Source organism: Marmota monax, unplaced genomic scaffold (genome assembly GCF_021218885.2).
Source record: "Marmota monax isolate L192 unplaced genomic scaffold, Marmota_monax_Labrador192_F-V1.1 WCK01_AAM20220418_F8-fsc00013, whole genome shotgun sequence".
NCBI classification, from domain to species: Eukaryota; Metazoa; Chordata; class Mammalia; order Rodentia; family Sciuridae; genus Marmota; species Marmota monax.
Window position 1 is genome coordinate 8,855,681 of NW_026692202.1, and position 23,355 is coordinate 8,879,035.

Genomic DNA, 23,355 nt, shown 5'->3' on the forward strand with positions numbered 1-23,355 from the left:
CCCTGTCTCTGATGTCTGTAGGTATCACCAAACCCAGATCAGTCCTTGCAAATCCAGTCTCTGTCCCACCCATCTGGGCTTCAGATACCTCAGGCTCAGCCACACTGCAGTCCCAATATCTCAATGCTGCTCCTACTTGGAGCAACCCTGAGATGCAGCAGCAAGATAAGGGCCACCAGCACTCTCAGCAGGAAGACCTCAGGCTTCTCCAAACCTGCAGGCACCCCCCACACTGGACCTTTAGGGCCCACCTGGAGTCACTAGACAGAGGCTCTTGTGGTGGTAAATCTCCTGGCACCCAGGCCCCTGCTGGTGTCTCAAAATTGGTGTAGCCACCTGCACCCAAACCTAGAGTCTCCTCTGAAGTAGTCCTCTAGGCTGTGGTAGCAGTGGTAATGTTGGTGGTTGTTGGCAGCAGTGGGTTAGCAGTCGTGGCAGCTGCAGTGGTAGCTGCAATTGCAGATGTGGGGCCAGTGTCACCAGGCGATCTTCGGGGGTCAGCCGCAATGTCGGCTTCAGTTGCATCTGGGGCAGTGGTTTCCTCTGTGGCTGCAGTTTCCTCTGTGGCAGCAGCACCCAGAAAGATCTCCGGGTGATCTCAGGCTGGCAGCAGCAGAATCAGAGTCAGCAACAATGGCGACAGAGGTGCAGGTCCCTTTGGCATTTTTGAGTGGCTTATTTCACTTAGCTTGATAGTTTCCAGATTCATCCATTTAGTGGCAAATGTCATATAAAGTCATTCTTTTTTTTAATATTTATTTTTTAGTTGTGGGTGGGCACAATATCTTTATTTCATTTTTATGTGGTGCTGAGGATTGAACTCAGTGCTTCACCCATGCTAGATGAGCACTCTACCACTGAGCCACAATTCCAGCCCCATAAAGTCATTCTTTATGGCTAAGTAATACTCCCTTTACTTTATCCATTAATCTGTTTAAGGGTACTTAGGATGGCTCCATAGCTTAGCTATTGTAAATTATGCCACTATAAACATTAATGTGGCTATTTCATTGTACTATGGTGAATTTAACTTAACCACCTTTGGATATATACTGAGCAGTGGGATAACTGGCTCAAATAGTGATTTCATTTTTTGTTTTATGAGTTTTTGAACTAATTTCCAGAGTGGTTACACTAATTTGCAGTCCTACCAACAATGTGTGAGTGTACCCTTTCCCCGACATCCTTGCCGAACTTTATTGTTACTCTTATTCTTGATAATTGCCATTCTGAATGGAGGTAGAGACACTGTATAGAGCAGTTTTATGGAGCAATTTTTTTCTAGCCTTCACTGAATTTTTTTATTGATGTTGAGTTTGCAAAAAACTTATCCTCTGTTTTTCAAGCTCTCCTGCAATTTATTTTTGAGACCAGGTTTCATCTTATACAAAGTACACAGGAGTTTTTCAAGCCAAACTATGGGTGAGGGTTTATATTTATCTCTAACACTTCTTAGGTTTGTTCAGATTATATCATGTTTCAAAAAATTTTAAATTTTGATCTATCATGTACCATATTAACATTATTAACATATGTGACTTCTTCCTATTTATATATCATTGGTAACATTGTTAGAAAAGACAGAGCCATGATCAATGCTTAAAAAATAACTGATCCTCAGTACTGAGATTAATCCCATGATTCACTTAACCATATTGTTATTCAAAAGGATGCCTCACTAACATCAAGATATTCTGCTTGCTGTGAATCACTGGCTATTTTTCAGAATGCCCATTGATTATTTGATGTGAAAAATGCTGGTCCTCTGTAAGAGGTTTTTTTTGAACTCCAAATAAACTTATTATTTTTTGCTTTTAATGGATTCTTTAATGTTCACTAGATGGAAATAGAATGGAGCTGAAAATCCTTTTGTTAAACGTTGAAATTTTATTTGCTTTAAAGCCTGTTTTAGATGATTATTCTTTTTTGACTAGTCTAAAAAGCAGGGTTCAAATTGCACTTTTTATATGAGCAGAGTTGTTTTACTAGGAAATAATGCTTTGCTAACTGTCAACTTATCTCTGTATTTTATATATGTATATATATATATATATATGAATGAGAGAGAGACACACAGAGAGAGACTGTGTGTGTGTGTGTGTGTTTGTGTGTTTATTTAGGCCCATTATATTTCATTACTAATTTTTAAGGGATTTATAGTAGAATTTCTATGATATATTATTTGAAAGATACATATTACTTTTTGTTTTTCTTTTATGGCACTATAATATCTGTAATACATTTGATAATTATGTTGGGAATATAGCACCCACTATAGCACTGTTCCTATTGGAATAATAATGATTTCACTCAGTATCTATTGGCAAGTGGGTTTTACTTTTCTGTAGATATTCAAAACTACATTCATCTGTTTAAAATGTTGCATTGTCAAGAAATGAGATAATGCTGTTTTAAAGATATTCTTGTACCTGTTTTGAAATAATTTTTGTCACCTTTGAAATTCAGTCTGTTGGTTAATTTTCTGTTTCCATAATTAACTTTATGAAGAGCTACTTTAGCTTATAATTCATTTTAGTCAAAAAGTTTTACAATAAGAAGAACTCTAAAAACCTTTTGTCACACAAAAATACAGATAATGGCTTTAACAGTATTGACAAGGAAAAAGATGTTACCTATCTACTGTGTCCTCATTAAATCTCATATCCTTTATAGCCAGGTTGTGAAACTTGCCTCTTCATTGTTTGAGAGCTTCGTTCTTCTATACTTTATTTTTTCAGCTTCTTAGTACATGGCCATTTCTGTGCCTGTAGCTAACTTCTCCTTCCCCCTTTTTCTTATTTTTCTTCTTCTTTTTTTTAAAATTTGATAGCCTTTGAAACTTGTACCAGTATATACAGCAGTGATCCAGACAGCTGCACCTTTACAAACAGTCACTGAGAGCCAAATTAGTTTGTAATGCAAATTTTGAATGAGAACTGCACCTGCTCTCAATGTGGATGAAAATGGCAAATGTAATGGAAAGCACAATTTTGGGATTTCTTTAAATCTAATAGCAGCTGATCTCAGAACTCTGCTGGGGATTCTTCATCTTGGAATTGTAGAGTTGCTATGAAGAGCAAAACAGCTTTCTTTTCTCTTTTGCTAGGACAGGCCTTGTGTATGACTAACAATTCAAAAACACTGATTTTAAAGGATTTTAGGAAAGTGAGCCTGAAAGCAGGATGATTAATAGAGGTTGGTAGAGGGGAGTGGATGAAGCATGGCTAGATTTGATGAGTGTACATGTATTGAGAGAGAACACTGACTTCCATTAATGGGTACAATTAATACCTGTTAATCTAAATAGATAAATACATTTAAAAAATGTTTTTAGGGAAATTCTGTTTCATTTTTACTTTTCAACCTTTAAGTGGTTTTCTTTATTCGTTTAGTATTTTAAGTCATTCTGGTTCATAAATTTCTTAGTAGCTTTGTTGATATATACTGTATATACTATAAAATGCACCCATTTAAAAAGTATATAAATTATTGTTTTAATTATATGCACAGGCATGTACAATCATTATCACAATTTTAATGTACTCACATAACATCAAAAAGAAATCCAGGGCCTTTAACTATTATCCTGCATCCTTTCCTTTCTCCTACCTTTCTCTCTGAAGAAGCACTAGACTACTTCTGTTCCTATGAATTTTCTATTTTTGTACAGTTTGTGTAAAGGGAATTATACAATGCAATCTTTTGTCAATTATTTCTTTCACTTAGCAGAATGTTTTCAAAGTTCATTTACTTGTACACTACTTTATTTCTTTTTATGGCTGAATAATATTCTATTATATAGATATGTCTTCTGTTTATCCAACCATCAACTAATTGATGGATGTTTGGATTGTTTCCAACTTTGGCTATTGAATAGCTAAATTTATGTATGTGTTTTTGTTTGGATACTTATTTGTATTCTCTTGGGTATATAGCTAGGAGTTTTATTGAGTCATATAGTAATTTTATGTCTGACTTATTGAGCAGCAAGCAAACTGATTTCCACGGTGGCTGTACAATTTTATATTCCCACAAGTAAAGTATGAGGTTTCTGTTATTTCTACATCATTACCAGTACTTGCTGTTTTTCATTTTATAGCTTTTTTAGTGGGTGTTAAATGATATGTCATTGTAGTTTTGATTTGTATTTTGCTGATGACTAATGATGTTGAGTATTATCATGTTTAGTGGCCATTCATATATATATTCCATAGAGAAATGTAGATGATTTACTTTTAAATTGAGTTTTATTATTTTAAGAGTTCTTTATGTATTATGGATACAAGTTCCTTACCACATATATGATTTGCAAATATTTTCTCCATTATATGGGTTGTCTTTTCACTCTTGATGGTGTTTTTTGAAGCATGGAAGTTTCCTATTTCAATGGTTCCAAATTATCTGTTCTCTTTTGTTGCTCATGCTTTTAATGTCAAATCGATAAATCTTTTACTAAATCCATGTTCTTGAAGATTTACTCTTATGTTTCTTCTAAGAGTTGTATAGTTTTAGCCCTTACATTTAGGTATTGATTCATTTTGAGTTCATTTTTGTTTATAGTTTGAGGCAATAGTCCAACTTCATTATTATTATTATTATTATTATTATTATTATTATTATTATTATTATTTTTGCATGTGGCTAACTAGTTGTCCCAATATCCTTTATTGAAAGACTTTTCCTTCTTCATTTTTCTCTTGATTCTTTTAAAATTTTTTCATTTAACTTTTAGCTTTTTTACTATGATGTGTCCATTCATGGATCTCTTTGTGTTTACCATGCTTGGAATTTTTTGAGCTTTCTGATATATGTTTGATGTTTTTCAGTAAGTTTAAAAACTTTTAATCCATTATTTTTTTTCAATATTTTTGTGCTCTTCTTTCTTCTCTCCTTTGGGTTTTCCTGTGTTATTGTACTTAAGGTGTCACACATTTCTGTTAATCTTTATTCATTTCCCTTTCCATTCTTTGGAGGTCGTAACTTCTCCTAGTTTTCTAATTATTTTCTGCCAGCTCAAATATACAGTTAAGAACTTATAATGAGTTTTTTATTCCAGAACTTCCATTTGGTTGTTTAAAACAATTCTGTACCTTTATTTCTTCTCTGTTTGATTTGCACTTGTCTTTACTTCTTTAATCATGGTTTCTTTTAGTGTTTTGAGCATATTTATAATGCCTGTTTTGAAATCTCTTTTCTTTTAAACTTGCAATCTGGTCACTTTCTAAGGTAGTTTCTGTTCCTTACATCCTCCTCACACCCAATGTCAGGATCATAACATCATACTTTTATTCATTATTTTTTCATTTATTTTTGGTACAAGGACCTAATCCAGGCCTTGACCATGCCAGGCAAAAACACTCTTCCACTGAGCTTGATTTTATGGAACTTAAGTCCTGAACTAAAATTTTCGATGTGACTTAGAGCTAAATGGGTAAATATTGTAAATATTCAGTCAGGTATTTTTTTGTTTTTTGTTTTCTTATTTTCCATTTGAGTTGCAGGGTAATTCAAAAGCACCAGATTATTTTATAGCAGAACACAAAGAGATGGTCATTCTATTTCATAGATGAATAGTATTTCCTGGGCCAAAGGGTATGTGCATCTGCCATTTTGATAGATATTGCCAAATTGTCCCTTTTTATAGTGATGTGGAAGTTTAGACTCCTTCATATGTGTAAGCATTTGAGATTACTTGTTTCTCTACACACTTGCTTATAAAGAGTGTTAATGAACTTTGGGTCTTTGACAATGTGAAAATGAAAGTGTAATTCAAAGTTTTTAAATGACAAATGAGGCTGAATGTCTTGAGTGTCTTTTGATATATCTAAGGACTATTTATAGGTTCATTCTATAAACTGTACTTTGTGTATTTTTCAATTTCCCTGCTTTTCTTATATTTTAAAAGAAAGATCACATGACTTTTACTATGATTTGCTGTTAAGTATAAGGAGAATAAAGAATCCAGATCTGACAGCTTTCAACTTGAATTTTAATGAGAGGTTGATGTATCATTAACAAAAATGGTGATGAGAGGAGAAAGCTGATTTGAGAAATGATGATCTCAGTTGTACACTTTTTTAAAAAAATTTTGTTCCTATTAGAGCTATAATCTGCCATTAGAGTATTAACATTTATAAGAAAGGACATATGCCAGGGGGTACAAGTATAAGAACAGAAAGTTACTGAATATGCATTTTGGATAGGTTGATTAAAATGGGCCACTCTGCTTAAGTGACATTTTCTCTGAAGGAAGTAAAGGAATGATATATGTAAATATCAGGGAGCAGGGTATTTTAATTATGGGGAACAGCAGGTAAAATGTGGGAGTATGCTTAGGAATACTAAAAAGGAAGGAGTGGTTGAAATGAAAAACATGAAGGGAAACATAGTAGCAGAAATATGAGATTATAGAGAAATGAGTACATATAGGGAGGTCTTGTTATATTTAAGGACTTTGATTTTAACTATGAGATCAGAAATTACTGTGGGGTCTTGAACTGAGGAAGACTTTGGTTTTAACTATGAGATCAGAAATCATTGTGGGGTATTGAACTGAGGAAGGGTGTATTGTAATAGGATCACTTTGGCTACTGATATGCTGAAGATGCTAATAGTTAACAACTGCCAACCATTCATTCACTATTTTACCTTAAATGATTCATTCTAGGAAAGGCTTCTGGGTGGTTTATTTCCATGAATGTCATTCACCCTGGAACCTCTATGTTCATTACCAGAGGCAGAATATATAAATTGAATATGGGTAGTGTCCCTGGAGGTCTGTATGTTAACCACTTGATCCCCAGGGTGGTGTTATTGGGAGGTGCTCCAGAGCTTTAAGAGGCGGGGCCTTGTGGGAGGTCCTTACATCATTGGGGGAGTGCCCCTAAAGGTGGTTGTGGGGCCCCACTCCATCATCTCTCCCTCTGCTTCCTGGCTTATGATGGCCCCTTCCTCTCTCCCTCTGCTTCCGTTTTTCTCTCCCCCTCTGCTTCCTGGCTTATGATGCAAGTGATTTGCTCTGCCCCATGCCGCTGTCATGATGTGCTGCTCTCACCAGCGGCCCAAAGTGATGCCTCATGATGGACTGGAACATCCAGAACTGTGAGCCATAATAAACTCTTTTCTCTGTGTAAGTTAATTTCCTCAGGTATGTCAAGTAACATCATGCCAACTAATATAGGTGCCACATGGGAGATTGTGTATTCATTGTCCTGAGTTGTGTAGTGTACAGACTTTGTGGTTCTCATGGGTGTCCCTGCATACTGAAGTTGGATGAATTCTTTTTGAAAGTGGGGAAATTGAATGAAAGACTATGCCTGGAGCCATGGAGGAGATCAGGAAATTTGAAGCAAGAAAAGTTGATAAAGGAGAAAGAATTGTGATCAAGGAGATTTAGCGTCAAAAGCTATGTATAGTTTTGTAATCAGTACTTAGGGTAAAAAAAACCACTCGATTTTTAAGAAAATTCTTGGTGACCCTAAGATGTGATGATTTAGAAACTTGTTTTTGTTGTTAAGCCATTAGGAAGTTGAAAATTTCCATGTATTGTTCAAGTGAAAAATTAACAGATACTATTTAAAGCATAGAATATCTTTTATGAATGAAACCTTATTAATACCTATCTTGCAGTGTTGATCATGATCAGGATGGACATTTCCTTATGGTATTGATGAATAGCTTATACTAAGATGAGTGCTTAATACTCATGGGTATATGGAAATATCATGTATATGTGGAAATTTTCAAGGCATTGTTATTTTATTTTTAAAATGTATTCTTAGTATGTATTTTATTATAACTAGAGATTTTCTAAATGAATATGATTTTGTTTTTTACTAACTTATTTCCTAGAAGTTTATGATGATTGCTGTGAATTTATAAATCCATTATGATTTAAGTATTTAACATATCTTCAGCATTTTGAAGGATGCTTTAAGGATGTTAAGAAAGGAGGATCAAACATGGATCCTAAGTTTATTATTTTTGTCTAGAATATTGGCCTATGTTTAGTTTTCCACAGTGTTATACTTCTATTTCTTATTTCTTCATTCTTCTAGATATTCTATTAATGTCGTTTTAGATACATTACTTATACGTGTTTATATGTTAACCATTTTCAACATAATAGGAGAAGGGTCATTAAGGTGTTTGCTACTGATATTTGAAGGAGATTAAACACCACAACACAACAACAAAAACTTAATCTTTACCCTGTGCTGGGAAATACCTGGCAAAAATTTCTTTTTATCTTTGAAAACAACCCATTTGAGATTCTTTCTGTATTTTAGATTGCATTTGGAGACAGTTTTGACTTTAATTTAGAAAGAGTTTATTTAAGTAAAACTAGTACTTCTGATGATTACCTTTATAAAAAATGATTCATTGAAGAATTAAAAATGGGAGAAAATATTCTATTATATTAATAAAACATGTCTTTAATATATCTTAGCATTTGCGTTTGTGTTGTAACTCTTGGAGAAACAAAGGAGCAAGATTCTTTGAAGGAGGACACAAAATAATGAGGAAGCTTCTTTTCCTGCCTCACAGAGTTATTATTTGAGCTATGTTTTGAAGATTAGAAGTAAAAGTTATCAGGCTGGGGAGAGTAGAAAGATGCTTCCATCTAGCAGAAACAATATGTACAGACACGTGGGGATGTGAACGAGCATGTTTTAGTCTTGGAGCAACAGATGGTTGGTGTTATTGGATGGTAAGGATTTGTCAGTTGGGGAAAGCCAGGATGTGATGATGACTGACAGATCCATTGGGGCCAGATATTGAATGACAAGCTGTGAGGGTGCTGAGAAGCTTGGATTTTATCTTATAAGCACTGTAATAGTATTAAAGATTTTCTTTTCTTTTTTTTTTTAAAAGAGAGAGGTAGAGAGAGGTAGAGAGAGAGAATTTTTTTTTAAATTTTTTATTATTGGTTGTTCAAAACATTACATGTTTCTTGATATATCATATTTCACACTTTGATTCAAGTGGGTTATGAACTCCCATTTTTACCCCATATACAGATTGCACAATCACATCAGTTACACATCCATTGATTTACATATTGCCATACTAGTGTCTGTTGTGTTTTGCTGCCTTTCCTATCCTCTACTATCCCCCCTCCCCTCCCCTCCCCTCCCCTCTTCTCTCTCTACCCCCTCTACTGTCATTCATTTCTCCCCTTCATTTTTCCCTTTCCCCTCAATTCCTCTTGTATGTACTTTTGCATAACCCTGAGGGTCTCCTTCCATTTCCATGCAATTTCCCTTCTCTCTCCCTTTCCCTCCCACCTCTCATCTCTGTTTAATGTTAATCTTCTTCTCCTGCTCTTCATCCCTACTCTGTTCTTAGTTACTCTTCTTATATCAAAGAAGACATTTGGCATTTGTTTTTTAGGGATTGGCTAGCTTCACTTAGCATAATCTCCTCTAATGCCATCCATTTCCCTGCAAATTCTATGATTTTTGTCATTTTTTAATGCAGAGTAATACTCCATTGTGTATAAATGCCACATTTTTTTTTATCCATTCGTCTATTGAAGGGCATCTAGGTTGGTTCCACGGTCTTGCTATTATGAATTGTGCTGCTATGAACATGGATGTAGCAGTGTCCCTGTAGCATGCTCTTTTTAGGTCTTTAGGGAATAGACCGAGAAGGGGAATAGCTGGGTCAAATGGTGGCTCCATTCCCAGCTTTCCAAGAAATCTCCATACTGCTTTCCAAATTGGCTGCACCAATTTGCAGTCCCACCAGCAATGTACAAGTGTACCCTTTTCCCCACATCCTTGCCAGCACTTGTTGTTGTTTGACTTCATAATGGCTGCCAATCTAACTGGAGTGAGATGGTATCTTAGGGTGGTTTTGATTTGCATTTCTCTGACTGCTAGAGATGGTGAGCATTTTTTCATGTACTTATTGATTGACTGTATGTCCTCCTCTGAGAAGTGTCTGTTCATGTCCTTGGCCCATTTGTTGATTGGGTTATTTGTTATCTTATTGTCTAATTTTTGGAGTTCTTTGTATACTCTGGATATTAGGGCTCTATCTGAAGTGTGAGGAGTAAAGATTTGTTCCCAGGATGTAGGCTCCCTATTTACCTCTCTTATTGTTTCTTTTGCTGAGAAAAAACTTTTTAGTTTGAGTAAGTCCCATTTGTTGATTCTAGTTATTAACTTTTGTGCTATGGGTGTCCTATTGAGGAATTTGGAGCCCGACCCCACTGACTGTAGATCGTAGCCAACTTTTTCTTCTATCAGATGGCGCGTCTCTGATTTGATATCAAGCTCCTTGATCCATTTTGAATTAAGTTTTGTGCATGGCGAGAGAAGGGATTCAGTTTCATTTTGTTGCATATGGATTTCCAGTTTTCCCAGCACCATTTGTTGAAGATGCTATCCTTCCTCCATTGCATGCTTTTAGCCCCTTTATCAAATATAAGATAGTTGTAGTTTTGTGGATTGGTTTCTGTGTCCTCTTTTCTGTACCATTGGTCCACCCACCTGTTTTGGTACCAGTACCATGCTGTTTTTGTTACTATTGCTCTGTAGTATAGTTTGAAGTCTGGTATCGCTATACCGCCTGATTCACACTTCCTGCTTAGCATTGTTTTTGCTATTCTGGGTCTTTTATTTTTCCATATGAATTTCATGATTGCTTTCTCTATTTCTACAAGAAATGCCGTTGGGATTTTGATTGGCATTGCATTAAACCTATAGAGAACTTTTGGTAATATCTCCATTTTGATGATGTTAGTTCTGCCTATCCATGAACAGGGTATATTTTTCCATCTTCTAAGATCTTCTTCTATTTCTCTCTTTAGGGTTCTGTAGTTTTCATTGTATAAGTCTTTCACCTCTTTTGTTAGGTTGATTCCCAAGTATTTTATTTTTTTTGAAGATACTGTGAATGGAGTGGTTGTCCTCATTTCCATTTCAGAGGATTTGTCGCTGATATACAGGAATGCCTTTGATTTATGCGTGTTGATTTTATATCCTGCCCCTTTGCTGAATTCATTTATTAGCTCTAATAGTTTCTTTGTAGAGCCTTTTGGGTCTGCTAGGTATAGAATCATGTCACCTGCAAATAGTGATAATTTAAATTAAAGTTCTTCTTTTCCTATTTTATGCCTTTAATTTCTTTCGTCTGTCTAATTGCTCTGGCCAGTGTTTCGAGAACTATGTTGAACAGAAGTGGTGAGAGAGGGCATCCCTGTCTTGTTCCAGATTTTAGAGGGAATGCCTTCAATTTTTCTCCATTCAGAATGATGCTAGCCTGAGGCTTAGCATAGATTGCTTTTACAATATTGAGGTATGTTCCTGTTATCCCTAGTTTTTCTAGAGTTTTGAACATAAAGGGATGCTGTACTTTGTCGAATGCTTTTTCCGCATCTATCGAGATGATCATATGGTTCTTATTTTTAAGTCTATTGATGTGGTGAATAACATTTATTGATTTCCGTATATTGAACCAGCCTTGCATCCCAGGGATGAATCCTACTTGATCATGGTGCACAATTTTTTTGATATGTTTTTGTATCCGATTCGCCAGAATTTTATTGAGGATTTTTGCATCTAGGTTCATTAAAGATATTGGTCTGTAGTTTTCTTTCTTTGAGGTTTCTTTGTCTGGTTTAGGTATCAGGGTGATGTTGGCCTCGTAGAATGAATTTGGAAGTTCTCCCTCTTTTTCTATTTCCTGAAGTAGCTTGAAAAGTATTGGTATTAGTTCTTCTTTAAAGGTTTTGTAAAACTCTGCTGTATACCCATCCGGTCCTGGGCTTTTCTTAGTTGGTAATCTTTTGATGGTTTCTTCTATTTCCTCAATTGATATTGGTCTGTTTAGGTTTTCTATATCCTCCTGACTCAATCTGGGCAGATCATATGACTTAACAAATTTATCGATGGCTTCACTATCTTCTAATTTATTGGAGTATAAGGATTCAAAATAATTTTTGATTATCTTCTGTATTTCTGAAGTGTCTGTTGTGATATTGCCTTTTTCATCCCGTATGCTAGTAATTTGAGTTCTCTCTCTTCTTCTCTTCGCTAGCATGGCTAAGGGTCTGTCGATTTTTGTTTATTTTTTCAAAGAACCAACTTTTAGTTTTGTCAATTTTTTCAATTGTTTCTTTTGTTTCGATTTCATTAATTTCAGCTCTGATTTTAATTATTTCTTGCCTTCTACTTCTTTTGCTGTTGTTTTGCTCTTCTTTTTCAAGGATTTTGAGATGAAGTATGAGATCATTTATTTGTTGGTTTTTTCTTTTTTTAAGGAATGAACTCCAAGCAATGAATTTTCCTCTTAGAACTGCTTTCAATGTGTCCCATAGATTCCGATATGTTGTGTCTGTGTTTTCATTTATCTCTAAGAATTTTTTAATTTCCTCCTTGATGACTTCTATAACCCATTGATCATTCAGTAACCTATTGTTCATTCTCCAAGTGATGTATGCTTTTTCCTTCCTTCTTTTATCGTTGATTTTCAGTTTCATTCCATTATGATCAGATAAGATGCATGGTATAAGATGCATGGTATTATCTCTACTCCTTTATATTGTCTAAGAGTTGCCCTGTGACATAATATATGATCAATTTTTGAGAAGGATCCATGTGCTGCTGAGAAAAAAGTGTAACTGCTTGATGTTGGGTGGTATATTCTATATATGTCAATTAAGTCTAGGTTATTAATTGTGTTATTGAGTTCTATAGTTTCCTTGTTCAACTTTTGTTTGGAATATCTGTCCAGTGGCGAGAGAGGTGTGTTGAAGTCTCCCGTGATTATTGTATGGTGGTCTATTAGACTCTTGAACTTGAGAAGAGTTTGTTTGATGAACATAGCTGCATCATTGTTTGGGGCATATATATTTATGATTGTTATATCTTGTTGGTGTATGGTTCCCTTGAGCAGTATGTAGTGTCCCTCTTTATCCCTTTTGATTAACTTTGGCTTGAAATCTATTTTATTTGATATGAGTATGGACACTCCTGCTTGTTTCCGAAGTCCATATGAGTGATATGATTTTTCCCAACCTTTCACCTTCAGCCTATGTATGTCTTTTCCTATCAAATGCGTCTCCTGTAGGCAGCATATTGTTGGGTCTTGTTTTGTGATCCATTCTACTAGCCTGTGTCTCTTAATTGGTGAGTTTAAGCCATTAACATTTAGGGTTATTATTGAGATATGGGTTGCTCTTCCAGCCATATTTGTTTATTTCTGTTACTAAACATGGTTTGTTTTGCTCTTTGATTATTTCCCCCCCCCTTTACTGTCCTACCTCCCACTGTTGGTTTTCATTGTTATTTTCCATTTCCTCTTCCTGTAATATTTTGCCGAGGATGTTTTGAAGAGATGGTCTTCTAGCTGCGAATTCTTTTAACTTTTGTTTATCGTGGAAGGTTTTAATTTCATCTTCCATCCTGAAGTTTATTTTCGCTGGATACACAATTCTTGGTTGGAACCCATTTTCTTTCAGTGTTTGAAATATGTTATTCCAGGATCTTCTAGCTTTCAGAGTCTGTGTTGAAAGATCAGCTGTTATCCTGATTGGCTTACCCCTAAATGTAATCTGCTTCCTTTCTCTTGTAGCTTTTAAAATTCTCTCCTTATTCTGTATGTTGGGCATCTTCATTATAATGTGTCTAGGTGTGGATCTCTTATGATTTTGCACATTCGGCGTCCTGTAGGCTTCTAGGATTTGGGATTCTGTCTCATTCTTCAAGTCTGGGAAGTTTTCTCGTATTATTTCATTGAATAGACTGCTCATTCCTTTGGTTTGGAGCTCTGTACCTTCCTGTATCCCAATGACTCTTAAGTTTGGTCTCTGCTCTGCCCCTACTCCAATTGGGGTGTCGTGACTACCACGCTGGCAGGTCACTGGGCCTGATCCGGGCGCGGGCGAAGGCTCTGCTCTGCCCCTACTCCAGTTGGGGTGACATGTGTACTACGCTGGCAGGCCGCTGGGCCTGACCCGCCAGTCTGTCCCAGGTCTGCTTACCTTGCAGGCGCGGGTGGCGGTTCTGCCCTGCCCCTCCTACCACGCCCGCGTACCACTGGTTCGCTTGTCTACTCACCTTGTGGGCGCGGGTGGCGGCTCCGCTCCGCCCCCTCTCCAGTTGGGGTCACGCGACCACCACGCCGGCGAGCCGCTGGGCCTGCACCGGGCGCGGGAGGCGGCCCGGCTCCTCCCCTCTGGCTCGAAGACAAAGCGAGAGAGACTCGGGTGTCTGTGACTCACCCTCCCTACCAGGAGACCAACTGTTTCTGTCGCCGCTGGTATTGATGAAGTTCTCTCCTCCGCCGCTTTCTGATGACATCAGACCTCTGCCATGTTGGTATCCTATGCGAATGGCAGCATTTCGTTCCCTTTGCTTGGTGACCAAAGCAACGGGTGAGTCCTGACCGGCCCTCACAGGCCCCGTCTCAGTCCTGTTGCCACTGCCCACGAAGGCTCGGTTGGTATTTACCTCCACAGTACTCAGCAGTTCCCGGACAGAGAAGCCGTTTCCACGGGCTCCTTAGCCCTGGGCCAGAGCAATTCCGGGAGCCGGAACTCAGCGCTCCGTGCTCGGTGTATGCTCTGATAAGAGCATGCTCCAAGAAGCAGTTTCCGCGGGTTATTTATCACTGAGCCTGAGTAATCTGTCTGCAAGCCGCAGGCAAATGGCAGCCTGAAATTACCTGTTCTATGGCTGAATGAGCTGCGGTCAGTCGAAAACAGGGATGGTGACGTCAGCTCTCCAAGATGGTGGCCGCTGGCCTCCTCTGTGGTCTGACCAGTGTGGAGAACCGAATTGGACCGCTTCCTTCCCCCATCTCGAACCCAGAATTCAGCACTGAGTACGGTGCTTCGACGGATGGCAGAAACTGCAGCGCTGAATCCCTGCGTTGCTATCTCCTCGTTTCCCAGTGCGCGCTGCATACTCTAGCCGCGGGGCGATTTGCTGAATAAGCAGTGTTACCCTCCGTGCGACAAATCTCTCTTGTTTGAGTCCCCGTAGCCGATCCTCGTGCGATGGAAATCCTTCCTCCAGGTTCCGGAGCACCCCACTATTGCTGGAAATTCTTAATAAGAAACCCTTTAGCCTTCCTGACTCGTCATTCTCCCACACAGTGACGCGGCACACGGGGGCAATGCACTCCCCTCGCCGCCATCTTCCGAGAGAGAGAATTTTTAACGTTTATTTTTTAGTTATCGGCGGGTACAACATCTTTGTTTGTATGTGGTGCTGAGGATCGAACCCGGGCTGCACGCATGCCAGGCGAGTGTGCTAGCACTTGAGCCACATCCCCAGCCCCAGTATTAAAGATTTTCAACCATGGTATACAATATAAACAAATTTGGGTGTGGATGTAGTAGAGGTTTCCTACTGGTGTGTCAGGGCACATGATTTTGAATTGGGTACAGGTAGGCTGGAATACTATTCTAGTTTATTTAAGCAAAACTAGTACTTTTGATGATTGCCTGTATAAAAAATGATTCATTGAAGGATTAAAAATGGTAGAGAATATTCTATTATGTGAATAAAGGACAGTTGTCTGAGGCCAAGGACTGCTTGAATCCTCAAGTAATCTCTTTTTGGTCACAGCAGACTTGTCCATTTACTTCAGTGTGCCTTATAAATATTAAGATCTTCCACATGAGCATGGTATAAAAAAAGCTATAGAAACATGGGTATAAAATAAGGAGAAGACCATTTAGATGTGTTTTGTGGTAGACTTGGCCATCAGTTATTGAACTTTATGATATCAGTATGTCTTCATGCTATTAAAAGTTATTGAGGACTCCAAAGAGATTTTGCTAATGTTTATGTCTTGAATGTACTGTAAATTAAAACTGAGTAAAATTTTAAAATATATGTGCTTTGACTTTCACAAATATTAAGCCTATTAAGAGTTAGCGTAGTTGGATGAAAGTTAACTATGTTTTTCCATACTAGAAAACTTAGAAAGAAAAGTAGTGTTATTTTGCATTCTCTCTAATGTATGATTTAATAAAAAATAGCTAGAATCTCATATCTGGTTCTGCTTTCAATTTGCTATAATATATATTTTGGCTGAAGTGTACAAAGGAAACCCAGCCTCACATAGACATGTAGTTAGTAAAGGGAATAATATCTTACTTTTTTTTTTTTTTTTTTTTTTTGGCAGTGTTAGTGATTGAACTCAAGGTCTTATGCATGCTAGGCAAGCATTCTGCCAGTGAACCAAATTCCAACCATGAAAAGGAATGATATCTTAAAAGCCTTTTAAAATAGTTATTTGTATTCTTTCTCGATATATTAAAAGTTGACAAATGGTAGTTTCTTACAGGTCAGTTATGGTGAAAATATGAAAGTACGACAATGAAATTTTTATGAATTGTTTCACTAAAATCTGTTTGTCTTCTCATTTTACTGGCATCATATGTGATATTATGAAAAATAATTGATTCAGTGAATTATACCTGTATTCCTAATGTAGACACTTTCATTATGTAATATTACAAATAGTACTAATTCATTGCTGTCACCACTGATCTCATCAGAGAAATCTTTAAATTTTAGAAACTGATCAGGTTTTCATTGGTGAATACAAGTTTTCCAAAATTTTGATTTTTCTCTTGAAAGCTTGAATTTTATCACTGGCAGCAAATATTTCCAGTTCTTTTCCTTGGTATAGCAGGGTCACTTCTTTGATTTTTAAGAAACTGTCAAATATGTTAGTCTGAATAACCAGACTAGAGAAGACTTCATTCATTCTCTCATGTCAAAATGGTGTTACATGAAATTATGTGACTATCACTTATCTTTCATATATTTCATTGTATACTGTTGTGTGGCAGATGTGATTTTAAACATACTTCATTTGTCAGTGTTTTGTTCAGCAGATTATTTAAAAAGATATGTGCTTTTTTGAGATTTAAGAAATTAGTAGTTATTACTTTACTTAATGGTATTCTTGAGTGAAATTGGCTCTTGTGTTTATAACTGTGCTTACATGACAGTTTGATACCACTGGCTTTATTTGTGCAAACCTTTCCCCCATTGATTTTGCAGCATCAGTGCAAATATCAACAGTGAAAAAGGTACATAGCATCCAAATATTGTTACAAAAATAGTGTTGACTTTATGGACCCCTGAAGAGTCTCAGAGACTCATTCCTTGGATTCCACATTCTGTATTTTATGGATGAGTTATTCTTTGAAGGAGTCTGATGAGAAAGGGCAAGAGAGAATATTAGGTTTTCTTTTATGATTGGCTTTGTCTTTGTCTTAATCCGTCATTATCATATACTACTGTTGTATTTGGGTGTGTAGGATGATGTCACAAGTTTTATTTTTGCTTTCATATTTCTTATGTTTTACTTGTTTTTTATAGATACACATGATAGTAGGGTGTATTTTCATATAATTATATGTACATAGAATAAGTATAACTTGTTCCAATTATGATCTCATTATTGTGGTTGTATATGATGTGGAGTTACATTGGTTATGTATTCATATATAAGGGTAGGAAAGATGTCTGATTTATTCTGTTGTCTTTTCTACTCCCATCCCCACCTTCCCTTCATTCTCTTTTGTCCAGTCCAGTGAACTTTATTTTTCTTTTGTCTATTTTGTTTTGTTTTGGGGATGAACTCAACCAAAATATTCTTTTAGAAATTTTTAAAATTTATTAGCTTCATTTCTTATCTTTATATTTCCTAGTGTATCTTTTGTGGACAATATATCAATTTCTGTATTACAACAGTTTTCTAGAAAACAGTCAAAGGTGTTACCATAGTATAATGGAAATTCTTTATGACTGGATTCATATATGTATCATTTTAAAACTCTGTTATTAGCTGTGTAACATTAAGCAATTTACATAAACTTTCTAAAGCTTAATTTTCCTAAGGTCAAAAGTAATAACAGTATTTAATTTGAAAAGTTGTTCAGAGCATTTGTTAGATAGAATTAGCAAGTGATGATCATAATATCTCTCCTACAATAAATGTTCAATAAATGTCATAAATGCTCAATAAATGCTACTGGTATATTTAGAATTACTAGATAAGTGCACCCTTAATTCATTCTGTTTCTTCTATTTTATTTTTCCTTTTGTACACATAATTCATTGTTTAATATCTCATATATACACAGCATGAATTTTTATCTTATGATTTTATTTGTGTTGTTTCTTTGATAGCAGAATTTGGTTAATGTAGCATAGTCACATGCAAAATTAAAGTATACCATTTTGAAAAGGAAGAAGTAGTATATATTCCGAGATCATACTTGAAGAAATCTAAAGCATTTCTAGAGCAGTTATATAATATGGTTATATAATTCAAAATCTCTGACCTTTTACACTGATTCTATGACTCTGAAATCAGCTTAGTTTTTTTGGCAGCAACTGCCTAATAGACTAAGATATGCATGGGAAATTTATATAAAATTACATAAAGCATTTGTGCACTGTGTTTGAGATATAAGATTTATTAAATGTTTAAAATACGTGTCAAATGTTGGCTAATAGTCACAATTCTCTAAAACACTCATATGGTTCTTTGACTCTAAAATATAGAAAGATATAAAAACACTAGCACTCAGCTGTACTTGGGAAAACCAGAATTATATGATAAAAAGCAAATTAAGTTAATTTTAGAGTTTTATTTCTTTATGCCAAAGAAAAGCCAAGCACTAAAATTTGTTATTCTGTGACTTAGAGTTATGGCTTCAAACCATAATTATTTTTAAACATTAAATGATAATTTTTAACAGTATAAATGCATATAACCCCTTAACAATGTGAAAATGTAAATTTTTTTACATTTTCTAAATTTTGAGGGTACTTTTATGTTATATTAATTTGACTGCCTCTGTTTAGTAGAGTGTTAATAACATGAACAAGTTAATTTGAGGTAACAGGTATTTTATTTTTCTTTTTGTATAAGTTATTTGAATTGCTTGGACCTGAAGGACTTGATCTTATTGAGAAACTTCTCCAGAACAGAATTACAATTGTGGATCGATTTCTTAATTCTTCAAATGATCATAAGATTCAAGCTCTTCAAGGTAAGAAAGTATGTAGTGGTAATACTAATTTAAAAGAAAGATTCATTGGTTAACCAATTTTAAAAATATAATTACTTTTTTTATCCTTTGGACATTTTTATAGTTTACTGATATCATTCTCTAAACTAGATTTTTAGGTATGGTAGATTATGAAACAAGTGTAAATGATCTAAATAGGAACATATTGCAGTGTTTGGGCATGACATTGTTTTGTAAAAGGTAGAAGTACTTACAATAGATAATTTGTAAAGCAAACACATGTTGTATTAACTATGGATCCAGTGTTATAATTTCTCCCCAAGTTTTTGTTTCCAAAACTTTCAAATCCATAGTAAAGGTATAAGAATAATACACACTTACATAACCTTCATGTATTTTCACTAGTCATTAACAGTTTGTTTCACCTGGCCCTTTTTCTAAAGATACACATACATTACTGAACAATGATAGGAAGTTTCAGACATCATGATACTTCATCTATAAAATATTTAGCATCTGGGCATGATGTGACACACCTGTAATTCCAGTGACTAGGAAGACTGAGAGACTGAGGCAGGAGAATCTCAGGCTTGAGTCTAGCAGCAGCACCTTGGGAAGACCCTATCTCAAAGAAAAGGTTATAAAAGGGTGGATATGTAGCTTTGTGGTAAAGTGCCCACGTATGTATGAATGAATGAATAAGTAAATAAATAAATTGTCTTCAGAATATATCTAAGAACACGACAGCTTCTACTTAACTGCCCTGCAGTTATCACACTCAGAAAATTGCATACCGATAGTGTCATGTATTACATGTATTTTAAAAACCCAGTAAAATAAAAAACAGGTAGGAAGCCAAAATTATTTTTAAAAAAATAACTAACATATGACACAGTGATGCTGGATTCAGGTTTTAAGTGATAAGCAGGAAAATTAGATTTTTTTTAACCTTTACTCCAATGTACTTTGCTAACCTTACGGATAGTTTGAGATTAAAAAAAGTGAATGAACGCAAGAAATTAGATACCTTGAACATCTGTCTATGTTGGCTTTTCTTATATATAAGTTATTTGATTTTTTTTATGTTTATGCCACTGTAGGAAACTATAAACAGACTTCATCTAAATAGCCTTTAAATCCAAAATATTTTGTGAATTTCCTTTAATACTGATGAATGTTCTCAGAAGCCTGGAGCTTTGAGATTGTTAGAATTTCCAAGATTGGATTTGAGCAACTTTATCTTTCTGCAAGTGTCTTGGTTCAAGTTATTTGAATAGTTCTAAACTTCCTTGCTCCAAGAAGGCTCTGGGCTATAGGAAAGTGCATAGTCAGACTCCATGCAGTAACCCATCAGGGTTTAGGAGCTTTTAAAATTGGTGTTTGCCAGAAGAAAGGGACAGAGTTAAATATCAACTCCTGTGAAGATGTAAATTCTGAGAATTTGGTATTTCTTTTGTCATTCTCCTAAATGTTATTATAGAGATATTTACTGATTCTAACTCTTTTTTAAAAAAAATTAATTTATTTGATTTGATGTGTTATGATTACATTTAAAATAGGACTTGTTATCCAGATTCATAAACATAAATCCATTAATCTTTGGTTCCAGCTTTATTAGTATATTAGCACTGATTTATTAATAGAAAGTTAAAGATGAATCCAATGTTACATTTATTTTTTTGGAAGCTTTAGATGATGAGTTAGGAGTTTTGTCTATGTTCATTCTATTTATTTTACAAATTTTATTCTATTAATATAACTTATTAGAAGCAACACAGTTTTATAATGCAAAATAAGTACTAAATTTAAATATATTTGAGTCCTGAAATGATTTTTTACTTTTCTCAAATAGATTTTACTCTCATATTCCATAGTAGATCATTATTAAATATTGCAACTATTTAAGAATGATGAGTATGCACTAGAAAATTTGAGGCATTTAAATGAATAAATAGTGTTTTTTTTGTTTTTTTTTTAAGGACTACAATGTAGAACTTGAAAGGTAGCATATTTTTAAAAAATTTACTTCGGTAGGTTTATGTTGTATTTGCATTAAAATTATTTTCCTTAGATTTTTGTTGAAGGAAAAGAAGAATCTTTATACGCTTGTTACTTTACCAGTGTTCCCAATTTGTGTCTATATTTTGATGTTTTGCATTTAGGGATCCTTCAAAATTCTCTCATAACTACCAAATTGTACTTTTTCTTTATTAAGGTACCTTAATGAGCCCATTATTAACCATATTCTTTTTTGTATTCTCCAAAACCATTGTCTTACAGAGCAATGACTTGTTTTTTTTTTTTAAATCTAGCATTTTCTAGATTTCAGGCTAATTTTATTTGAGTTTTTTCATGCAGACATCTACCTTACTCTGCTCTATTCTTACAGTCAGTAAGTGTAAGGTGAATGAGAAGTGACATGAGTGAATGAGAAGTTGATCTCTAAGATAAAGATAGTTTGTGTATTAAATTCTGTCTTCAGAGTTGGTATAGAGAATGTATTATGAAAAAACTTAGTTCATAATATCAAGTGACAATATTTTGAGTAGTTATACAGGATTTTTCTGTTATATTTACATTTTAAAAGGATATAATCATCTATATAGTTCTTCAGTAAAATTTTTTGTTAGTATTTCCATTAAGGTTATTTCATTTCTGCTTGTCATTTGCGACAGTTGGCCTAACCAAACAAGAAAAGCCATACATTTAAGCTTTTGCTGCTTTACTTTTTAAATTATGTTTAGTCTTATAGGAATCTAGTATATTTTGATTGAAACCTTATAAATCTTTTAATGAGGCATTGTATTTTCTTATAATTTTAATTTTCTTATTTGGATGATTGTAAGTATATATAGTAGTATTTAATTACTGTCACATTTGCTTAAAATGTTAATGACACCAGTATATAGAATTTAGTATGTCATCCAAAGGGGTTTCACACTTTAAAATGTTTAACTCTGGTTTCTGATAAATAAATGGCATTACTCAAATTTTATACATTCTGCTTAACATATGTATTGTTGATTGAGTGGCTTTGCAGACAATTTCACTTTTCTTTTAGTTAAGAGTATGTGTAAAAACTGTCAGAATGCCTCATTCTTTTTCTGACACTGAAATTTAATCATAAATTTATTAAGTGCATAAGACTTCCTTAGAAATAAGAAATAAAATAAATATAAGACTTAAATAAAATAAATGTAAGACTTAAAAATGAAAATAGTTTTTCAGAATTTTAAGTTTTAATCCTAATATACATGGGCTTATACTTCATTTTGTAATTTTGAGACATACTTTCCTTTTTAGGGAACTATAGTGGGGGTTATTTCATGTGATTGATAGATAAATGACTCATTAAAATTCTTTACACAAAATACATATACGATGGTGTGAGGGGGAAGGGGGAAAAAGGGATGAAAAGTGTCACGGTAGATTGGGTAGAGAGAGGTGATGGGAAGGGGAGGGAAGGGGAGGGGGGATAGGGAGGGCAGCAGAATACAACAGACACTAGTATTGTTGTATGTATATACATGGCTGTATAACCAATGTGATCCTGCAATCTGTGGAAAAATGAGAATTCATATCCTATTTGAATCAAATATATGATATGTCAAGATCATTGTATTGTCTTGAGCATCTAATAAAAAAATTCTGTAAGGAGGCTGTAATATTTGAATATTTGACTTAGAATGAATTAGATAACAAATTTTCCTATCTTGGTACTGTGTTTAATTCCTTCTTTTTTCAGAATTGCAGCTTAGAATTTGATAAAGTAACCTGGGCTGTGCTTGGCAGAGTATTAGCCAAGTCTTGTATTGTCTTCCTAGCTTAGCAATAGTGCCTAGGATGTAGTATCCTCAGTAAAATAAGCTTACTAACTTGGATCCTGTTGGAAGAAAATTTGTTCTGAATATTGAGTTGACCAAACCACAGATCTAATTTATACTTTGTAGACATTGAGTTTTGATCGACCTGGTACCCCTTAGTGACTCTGACCTTCTTGCCTTCTTTTAAAGGCCTTTATTTTCATGAAAAGGTAGACTTTGCTCTTGCTGTATTTGTTTTGTGAAGTATGTTCTGCACTTATGTTTATTTCAGTATGAATAGTTACATATATACAAGTTAACTGAATAAAGTGTATTACATAGGAAAAATTATTTAATATATAATTTTATTTTAGTGTTATCTAACAGTGCTAATTAGTATTAATAATTATTTTTTAAATTAATATAAACAAGTTATTTCAAAATCACAAAATTGGATTTCAGGCTCCTGATTTTTTTAAAATTTTTTTTTTTGTTGTAGTTGGACACAATACCTTTATTTTATTTATTTTTTTATATAGT

At 34.8% G+C, this 23,355-nt stretch overlaps 1 protein-coding gene across 4 annotated transcripts in view; it reads left to right on the top strand.

Moving 5' to 3' along the window:
• The window catches only part of Ascc3 (activating signal cointegrator 1 complex subunit 3), a 382,235-nt gene that overhangs the window by 62,275 nt on the left and 296,605 nt on the right, over positions 1–23,355 (top strand). For all 4 annotated transcript variants that reach the window (XR_006848984.2, XM_046430755.2, XM_046430758.2 and 1 more), the window contains exon 5: positions 18,913–19,033. Coding sequence is in view for 3 of the 4 variants with exons in the window: in XM_046430755.2 (XP_046286711.1) it covers positions 18,913–19,033 (121 nt within the window). In the remaining variant the exon portion in view is untranslated. The remainder of the gene's footprint in view (positions 1–18,912; positions 19,034–23,355) is intronic.